Raw genomic sequence first — 9,576 nt, 5'->3', positions numbered from 1 at the left:
CCCGGGGGACGGGCCGGCAAGCCCCCAGCCGCAGCCCTCTGCTCTGGCGGCGGAGGGGAAGAGTCAAGGCTCTTCCCCTTTAAACGGGTCGTACCAAGTACTGCGGGGTGAGGTTTATCGTGTGCTCTGTGGCGCCCCCGGGCAGCCCGTCGGGCTGGGGCCGGCGAGGAGAGACGAGAAGAAGCCCCGAGACGCGCAGGGTTTTCGTCGCCGTCGCCGGGCGCTTTCCCTCGTTTTCCCATGTCCCCAGCTCCTCCTCTGTGGGGAGGGTGAATAGTTCAGTCCTACCAAGATGGCCGCCACCATGAAGAAAGCGGTGAGTGTGGGAGGAGGCCACGGAGCGGTTTTTTTCTTCCCTTCCCGGCCTCTCCCTCCGCCGCGGGCTCCCCCCGGGGAGGGCGCAGCTCCTCCGCTCCCTCCCGTCGCAGCCCCCCGGGCGGCCGCCCTGTGCGAGGCCGGGGGGCGGGCGGTCCTTTTCCCTAGGCCGCTGCCGCGTCAGGCCCGCTCCGGGTTAGGCCCTGCCGAAAACACCCCGGGACGCTTGTCGGTGGATTAAGGCCCTGGTGTTGTTATCGTGGCCCTGTGGAAATCGCTTGTCATGCCCTACGGATTTGGTTACGGGGCCTGTGCTGGTGGGGCTTGTTGCAAACTGGCAAAAAGCTCCTTCTGGCTGCACAGACAGCCCGTGAAGGGAGGCCCCCCAACCCGCGTCCTCCTGCCGCAGGCCCTGCTGCCACCTCGCCGGTCCGTCGGGGAGGGTCGGCGTGAGCTCGGTGGGTTTCAAATCTCCTGTAGCACATCGTAGCTAATCAGTTAGCATAAAATGATGTTGCTGACAGATTACATCGCCATGTTACGCTGCACCCTGCAGCGATCTTGGAGCAGAGGTGTCCGGTTCAAGTGTCAGTGCTGCCAAGGAAACAACCATTGGCATTGGGAGGCCGTGGATAGCTGGTGTTGGAATTGATGGTCCTTAGGGCTTCTGCCCAGCTAAATGCGGGTATTGCTGATGCCCTTGAGGAGACGTTTTAAGGAATGAAGTGTGTAAGCAGAATGTAGTGGCTCTAAGACTTTTTTCAGAAGCTTTGTAGGAGTCATCTTCAAGATTCAAGTTCATGTAAGAAATGAAGTTTTCATATTGATCTCTCCTCCTTGCAGGCTGCAGAAGATGTCAACGTTACTTTTGAAGATCAACAGAAAATTAACAAGTTTGCAAGAAATACTAGCAGGATCACAGAGCTGAAAGAAGAAATAGAAGTGAAAAAGGTATATCTTCTTCAAATATCACTTATTCTTCCTTGCTCTGAAATAATTTTCAGCTGTAACACAGAAAATAGGGGCTGTGGATTACTGTAAGTGATGCTTTGGTTCTAATATGGGGTTTCTGATACTTTGAAAATAGAGAACATTGAAGTAGAAAAAGAAGTCGTGAGAAATGAAGGCCACTAGTATATTTCTGTATGCAGTTCTTAGAACTCCTTAGTTGTTATACATGAAGTATTGTCTATATATAATGGCTGTTTGTAGTATTCTTAAAATTTCCTGCCTGAGATTGTTCATACTTACTTTTTCTTGAACCAGCAGGGCAGTTGTTTGTTACATTCTCTTTCGATGTGTTGACAGAGTTTGTCATTCTGAGTGCGGAGGTTTTGTTTTGGTAGGCTGAAGAGGATAGATCATTCTAATTTTCTTCAACATCACTTTTCTTCAACATCAGTCATAGCACTTCCAAAGACGTTTTACTGAGTTTTTTAAAAAAGCTAGTGCTGTCACAAAATGCTTCCTGTAATTACTTTGCCTGACACATATATTGTAAAAATGTTGCCTTTTTATGTTGATGTTCCACTGATGGCATAAGGTGCTGGGACTCTTAAGCAATCCTACTTTTGCAATAAAGTAATTAACAGTTATTTTCTTATTCATTAATTTTTTCTGTTCTCTAACTAAATGAAAAAAATCCTGTGTAAGAGAGTATTAGATATTAGTGAAATTTAAATCTGCTGTATTTCTTTTGTCTAGACAGTTAATTATGCTATTAATGACAGATAATGAGTATTGACTAGAAATTTCTACTGTTGCAGCTCCACTGAGTTTAATACTTATGCTAAATTACAGCTCTGGAACTGTTCTATTAAACATGTTGATACCATGCTGGCACGTAGGATTTTTGCCCAAAATGCAGACTCACAGAGTTCATTATTCAGCTGATACCGTGACAATGTATCTGTTGAAATAATTTACCTAGTACAAAGTGACTGCCTTTCTTATGTCTTGATAAATAGAAACAGCTTCAGAATTTGGAAGATGCTTGTGATGACATCATGATGCTTGACGATGGTGATTCACTTCTGATACCCTACCAAATTGGAGATGTCTTCATTAGTCATTCCCAAGAAGAGACACAAGAGATGCTGGAGGAGGCAAAGGTTTGTCTGGGCAAAAGGGAGCTCCTTTACTGCACTGGCTGCTATAGTGTGATAAGTGTTGGAATGGGATGATCTCTTCATCCGTTGAACCTTTTACTTTCTAAAGTTCATGTTTGATTTATGATTTGAGGAGAAGGATGCGCACGCGTGGTAAGTTGTAACTGGGATGTTGGTGTACAAAGTCATTTGGCCCAGTAATGGGTCTTGCTGCCTGATTTGGCAAAAAGCTACCTCTTTATATGTTGCTGACAAATATGACTCTATTTGTTTTACATAACTAGTTGATTTTTTTTTTCTTTTCAGAAAAGTTTACAAGAAGAAATTGAAGCATTAGAATCCCGAGTGGAATCAATTCAGAGGGTGTTATCTGACCTAAAAGTTCAGCTCTATGCAAAATTTGGAAATAATATAAATCTTGAGGCTGAGGACAGTTAAAGGTGTTCTAAATATACCATACAAATTTTCCTTGTTTTATTAAATGTTTTGATAACATTGTTCCAATTACATTTAAAAAAACAAAACACTGCTTTATTTTCTTTTTTTTTTTTTTTTTTTTACTTTCCTGTCCGGTTCCATCTATTTAATGAAAGCTTTCTTATTTTGGTTACTGAAGTTATTTATTTGTTCAGTAAAACATTAGCTTCATACTGTTGGTAAAGCATCAAGATTGGATTATTTGCATTGTTTATTAAAGTAATAAAGTCAGGCACATAATGTAGTTTCCTTGGTCTTGCTTTCCACTGATGAAAATACTTAAGTTTAAAAACAATAGAAATGGGGAATTTTTTATTTGTACTGTAATGGCTGTTTAATAAAAGTTTCTCTGTAATATATAGGGCATGATCTCACATTCAGCTGTAATGCTATTTAGCTGGTTTTAGCAGCCCTCCTGGAAATACTAAATCTATCCTTTGTCTTTCAATCTTAGCTCAGATAGCGTAAACACTGTTAGCTCAGTACACAACGTGGCAACAAGTTGACAGGGGACGAAGGAGGGCTCTTTAAAGCTCGCATTGGTATTGAAGAAAAGCTTTTGGAGTCACAGTCATATTCAGTCATTTACTGCTTTGTATTTGGGAATCACAAAAGATGCTGTAAGTCAGAATGGTGAGTCTTAACGTCTAACTTTTCTGAACAATCACTTTCTAAATCCACATTTATGTACCAATTTAACGTCAGAATTGTTCATAGATGATGTTGCTATGTCAGCATCAATCCCCGAAACTGTCTCCACTATGTGGTGTTGAATGTAATTTTTAAATGTCTTAATTTGCTGACTCCTTACATCCTTAAAAAAGTTATGTATTGTCTCACTGTAATTCTGCTTTTGGACTTTTGCCTGCTTTGATTAATGTATTGTTCTGTGGAAATGCTTATTATGACTTTGCTTTTAAAAATTAAATCTTAGCATACTTAAATCTTCTTTTTAAGCTATTTTCCACAACAGTGTGGACAGAGAATTCAGCTGGCCAAACATTAACCTACAGTCAGTGTTCTTAATATAAATAATCAAGAGTATGAGATGAGTATATTTTTATAAAGTGGTTAACACCTACCTATCATGTCAGTTGTGTAACATCTCTTCTTTAAACAGCATGAACGTGGATGAAAAAACCCCACTTGGTTTCTCTATTATTGAAGTAATTTGAACAGGGTAGTGATACTGAACTTGATCTTCACGACACCTGAGCAGGATCTCACCAGTGCAGTGTTATTTATGAATTGTAACTTACATAGTTGTTGATCTAAGTTTATTAATGTTGTATATAGTGTTCAGCATAGCCGTAAGAGATTTGTCCTCAACAGTGAAGATCTAACACCTCAACACAAGCACTTGCATTACATACAGTGTATATCAGCTGATGGCTGTAAGTCTCAAAAGCTGTGCTAATGTTCTGTCTAGCTCTGGCGTTTCCCAAGTGTCTCTTCGGTAGAATTCCAATGGTTTGTATACTTCTGCTGCTGGATATGTGTACAAATACCCTGGCTATAACTGTACAGACTTTTAACGTTGTTTTCTAACTGGTTGCAGTTTTAATTCAAGCCTATGCCTCAGGAAAGAGTTTGAGGTTTTTCCTGAGTGAATACTTCAGCTACTCTTAAGTAAAATATGGATATGGTAGCCATGGCAACTCTGTTGCTGTCTGCAAGCCAGTGCTTGTAGCAAATCAAGTGTGTTGGGCCTTCAAGGAGGTACAGGTGGCCATTTGTTTGAGAGCAGCCGATATGAGTATTGTGGACTCAGGTGACTTAGCTCTGCCTTATCCTGCTTTATTAGGTATAGCTCTTAGTCCAAAACTGTCTTTCAGGACAGTGCAGTTTGAGAGCTAAGTAATGCAAAGTTACAGTCTTAGGAGATCTTGGGGTTTTTTTTCTAAACAACCAAACCATTCATTTGGTATGTTAAAGTAAACCATCCAATGCACTTGACTCTGTAATTATAGACCAAAGGAAATGTAAAAGACTTTTTTTTTTTTTTTTTTTTTCTTTTTTTTTTTTTCCCCACGTGAAAACTGAGCTAGTGATGGAGTTTGACCCATAATGGGAGGCATCCAGCAGATGGCATCAAAGAACTGGGAAACCCATTTTACGGTAAGCCCATGCCTAGGCTGAGAGTGCCAGTGCTGATTTTAGTGAAGTGAAACTTTGGCTGCAATGATCACATTCTCATTAATTGGTCGGTAACACTTCGAAATTCACTCATAAGTGATTGCTGTGCCAGCTCTGCTGTTCTGAGCATATTCAAAGCTGTGCAGATTGCAGGTATTTAAAATGATAGTGATTTCCAGATAGGCCATAGTATGGATATGGCTTCATTATGGAAAAGAAAAAAGCAGTTAGTAAGGTTCAACTGTGATTCCAGTGGCAGCTATAAAGCCAATGAGGACATTACTTCAATAAAGGACCCAAAGGGAGAATGCTGGTGAGGTGTGAAGAGCTTGTATTATCGCTGCTGTTCTTCAGTATCCTAGAAGTGGAATTGTCCATATATACACCCCTGGTGTTTAGGGAAAAGAAGGCTGTTCGAGTGTTCTTGTGAAAGCCAAAAGTCTTTCTGGCGCTGGATTTCAGTCCTTTGCCATTTGTTTTGTGACCCCACCCCCTAATTTTCTTTCTTTCTTCTGGTTATCATGGTGTTGGTATATTTTAGGCCATTTCACTAGGCCTTCTGGCACTACTAGAGTTTAGGCTTTTATGTGTATGGTGCATCTTTCCTGTTTGCTTAGTCCTTACTACAAACTGTATGTCCATGCAGCCTTGAAAATCTAGGTGCGTTTTTGCACATGTAATGTCCAGTTTCCTTTTATGGTTTGGACAACTGTGTTCGCAAGTCAGGCAAGTAATTACCCAACAAACTCTTTCAGATTAGTCTCTGAATTTTTGTGTTTTACAGAACATGCTGTCCCAGGCTATCATTTGATATTTTTATATGCATGGAATAGAACATACAGGAAACTCTTTATTGTTCTTAAGTTGTCATTGTAGAAGTTAATTTGCAGATTGTCCATCAGTTACTTGAAAGTGTTTGACAGATTCCTAGTTTTTCCTTTTAATAACCTTTCTCCTCCCTTGTGAATATATGCAACTGTTTTTCAGTTGACATTTATTCTGTTTAGTGCCCCATCTTCTAAGTACTTTTTATTTTTGGTAGATCGGAAATTTCTGTTAGATCGGAAATTTCTGTTATCTCTAATGTTTGCCCTACAGTTATCTTGTTCAGATAATGTAAGTCCATAAAAAAACCCCCGATCCTCTGTTCACTTCTGTACATGTCAGGAATCATTTAGCTGCACTTGACAATATACATTTTTTATATTGTCAAAATGCAAATAGTCATTCTCTGTATTGTCAAGGGGGTCACATTTGTAAAGTACTTCAAAGATGAAATGAACCGTAAAAGTGCCAAGCATTATTTTAATCTAAGAGCTTTGTTTAGAGCGTTGGGCCAGTGATCTCTTATGATCAATTAGGGACTGAATTAGCTATTCGTCTCCATATTTGTATTAAAGTACAGTTTCCATACTGTTTTTGTTTTGCCAGTCATAGAGCTGCCAGTGGCTGGCTTTTCACTTGGTTGCAGCAATTAAGCAGGTAAACTATCAAAACTGCAGCCAGTGAAATATGGCTCGTTTCAGTGTATGATGTCAAGGAAACTTAACTTACCAGTTTTTCAAAGTAGCCTGATTAAAAAAAAAATAATCTGTAAGACATAGTAGGACAAAATGATTATATTTTCAGGGGCTTGTTTGTGATTCTGTATCTTGTCAGTGGGTATAAAAATATTTTCCACATGATGATCTCTAGCATAACCTTCTCCAGTGGAACCCTCATTATTGCTCGTCGCTTTTGTATTGAAGACCCTCGGATACCATTACACTCCATAATATAAATGTGGTTGATAATTATTCAATAATTATAAGGAAGTGGTGTGTAGCCAAAGTACAGATAATTTTCTGGTATTAACTATCACTTCAAAGAGCACAAAGAGATTGAATGCTGAATACCAAAGCCATATTTTCTGTAGGAGCAACAGAATTAAGTAGTTTGGCTTGCATGAGTCAGTGGTTCAGATAATTTATCTAATGTTATTCTAATAGTCTGATTCATGAAAGAGAAAAAAAATGTGGATGTATGATAAGGTCTGACAGAAATTATTTACAACCAAGTTTGTCCTTATATTGATTGTATGAGTCATACAGAAAACCAAATTATTTTTGTAATTAAACGTTAGCTGCTGATTCGACTGCACAGAACGCAGTGCACCAAACACAGGCGTAAATGGCTATGCAGATTTCCCTCTGCAAGAGATGAAACAGGTTTACAGTTAAGGGGGACTGCATCCAGCTGTTAGAGATGTAATAAATTACCAACCTGAGTAGAACATCAGCCATTTACTGCAGAATTACAGAAATCTTTTATTTGCTGTTGCTCTCCAACGGTGGTTAGTGTGCTGTGACTTTGATCTCAGTTGGTAAACTGCAGGTATCATTAGGTGGCCCTCTATACTGGTGCCAGCAAACCCCACACTTGAGTCTGCTGAGTGGTGGGGTGCAGGGTTATAATGCAAGTTCGTCACAGGATTGCTTCAGGATAACCACTGTGGTCCAGTCTGGCATTATTGCCACTTGTACAGGGGAGAGGAGAGGCAAGATGTACTTGATGTTAAAAAAGTACTACACCTGGCCATTTCCTTAAGCTATTCAGAAAATTTCCTCTTTGCTTTCTCAACACAGCCCAGCACAAGTGAAGAAAAACATTGTTCAGTGGATTTTTAGATTCTGTTGAGTTTTACCTCTTCAAGCACAGTACAGAAGTCCATCATGTCATCACATGTTTGGATGATCTTCTTGCCTTGTTAACTGTAGCCAGTAGGACAGTGCATACCAGACTTATAGTGCCCAGGTAAAGTTACAACTTTTAAAAAATTATATTTACAGGTGAAATTTCTGCTGTCTAATAGGTGTCTGGGTAGAAATGTGAATTAAACCAGACTGATTGGTAAGGGCTAGTCATTGAACAATAACCTATAGCATGTAAGTATAAAACCTGACTGCCTTTGGGTACACAATAGCAGTAAATCAACTCAGATAAAAATTATTAATCTTAACACACATGGCTAAGGACCAATGGTAACTCTACACCCAACACTGTTTTTATTAACACTTCGGGGGAAAATAATAAAACTTTCATTTCTGTTGTGAAAGCTTTTCCTTTCCCCAGTTGCTTAATATTGCTATTAAAGGTTCATCCGTAAAAGCTTTAGTTTGGTTTTGAAAATGTCTCCCAGCACCAATGTTAGACATGTCTACACTCTCAAACAGCCTCTGGGGAAGTTTCTAAACTTCAGACTTGTCTCCCCTTTCTAGGGGCTAGAGAAGTGTTCGTATGTTTTTCATGTATGTGCGAAGACAAATACATTATAATAACTTAGGCTTTTGAAAAGAAGAGCAATGGATGTGTTTGCAGTGTTCAGGATAGCATTTATAGTGGTTGACTTTTGATGAGGGAAGCAAGGATAATTTCAGCCACAGATGGAAATCCTGGCAACTCCTGTGCTGCTTAGGTAGTTAGCTGTGTTAAACCCGTAAAAATGTGCCCCAAACACTTCACTGTTTTTTGGTTGGGTTTTTTTTTTTTTTTTTTCTTTTGAGGTACAAAGTCAAAATCATATTAAGGGTGACAGTACATTTTTCCCCTCCTTGGCTTATACAGTTGTTTACATGAAAGACGGCATTAGGAGATAAGAATTGTAAACAGATACATGGTTAGGTAGGTTAATACAAACATCTCCTTCCAAGTCGGTAGTTGAAGTCATTCATAGTCCTTGCTGTATCTGTAATTATTCTGCATATGGATAGAAATATTAGCAAACTGTTCATTTCATGTTTCTGGCCAAGATCCTTCATGAAGGCAGGCCTCTTTAAACTCTACAGCATTTCTTCTGCCTCTTTCCCCTCTCCCCAGCTACTTTTCCCACTGCAGAGAGTAAATCTGGTTGGCTTATTGAAGCAAGGTAGGAGTACACAAATACATATAGACCATCTAAGCAGATGGGACCATGCACTATGCACTTAGCAGAAAATGCTGGTACAGCGCATATGCAGACAAATAGAAATATTAAGAATTACTATTTTTTTTTAAAAAGGAGCAAAATGGACCTCACTGTAGAAGAGTTTTGGCCATGTTTGCACATTTTATTATGGTCATGATCTTTGATTTTATGGAAGTGGTAACAAAATCAACTGTAGAATTTATTTTACTAGTTAATTTGTTCTACAACATTTGATGGAGCTACAGTTGGGGATGTTTTTCTTTCTGTTCTTTTTACTCTCCAGCTTTGGACATTAGTGATAAGGAGTAGCTGTATGACTGCTTGTGGGTGTTACTGTGAGATCACTGTTGCAGTGGTTTTGCAGTTATTCTCTCCCAGATTATCCCCCTCACAGTTCATTCCTATGTGATGTAGCCAGCGAGGAGATAGTGATATTTATTAACAGCCAAGGAATACATTATAGCACTCATGTTTACCTGCACAGTTGCTTCTCTGGCACCTCGTTATTGCAGGCACCTGGGATGAAGAATTGGATATATGATACTCTATAGGCAGCTGTGGGTTGGTTGGTTGTGGGTTCCTTGTTTTTTAAGTTAT

At 39.7% G+C, this 9,576-nt stretch overlaps 1 protein-coding gene across 2 annotated transcripts; it reads left to right on the top strand.

The window, feature by feature from the left end:
* Window positions 1-76: 76 nt before the first annotated feature.
* PFDN4 (prefoldin subunit 4) lies at window positions 77-8,938 on the top strand. 2 transcript variants are annotated; one of them, XM_035900875.1, is made up of 5 exons: window positions 77-316; window positions 1,159-1,266; window positions 2,283-2,426; window positions 2,730-2,863; window positions 3,355-8,938. In XM_035900875.1, exons 1-4 carry the CDS (start codon window positions 293-295, stop codon window positions 2,859-2,861), a joined length of 408 nt encoding a protein of 135 aa, XP_035756768.1. In that variant the 5' UTR covers window positions 77-292; the 3' UTR covers window positions 2,862-2,863; window positions 3,355-8,938. The 2 variants fall into 2 exon arrangements, with proteins under 2 accessions (XP_035756768.1, XP_009643737.1); XM_009645442.2 differs by lacking the exon at window positions 3,355-8,938 and having other exon boundaries at window positions 2,730-3,144.
* The last annotated feature ends 638 nt before the right edge of the window (window positions 8,939-9,576 follow it).

The sequence above is a fragment of the Egretta garzetta genome, unplaced genomic scaffold, assembly GCF_000687185.1.
Source record: "Egretta garzetta isolate BGI_Z169 unplaced genomic scaffold, ASM68718v1 scaffold188, whole genome shotgun sequence".
In the NCBI taxonomy this organism is placed as follows: domain Eukaryota; kingdom Metazoa; phylum Chordata; class Aves; order Pelecaniformes; family Ardeidae; genus Egretta; species Egretta garzetta.
Note: the sequence above shows the minus strand (reverse complement) of the source record. Positions and strands in the feature narration are given on the sequence as shown.

Excerpts from the sequence above, each read along its gene's own strand:
- PFDN4 (XM_035900875.1), top strand. The coding sequence starts at position 293 with ATGGCCGCCACCATGAAGAAAGCG. Across the intron at positions 1,267-2,282 it reads AAGAAATAGAAGTGAAAAAG|AAACAGCTTCAGAATTTGGA; the intron begins GTATATCTTCTT and ends CTTGATAAATAG. Across the intron at positions 2,427-2,729 it reads AGATGCTGGAGGAGGCAAAG|AAAAGTTTACAAGAAGAAAT; the intron begins GTTTGTCTGGGC and ends TTTTCTTTTCAG.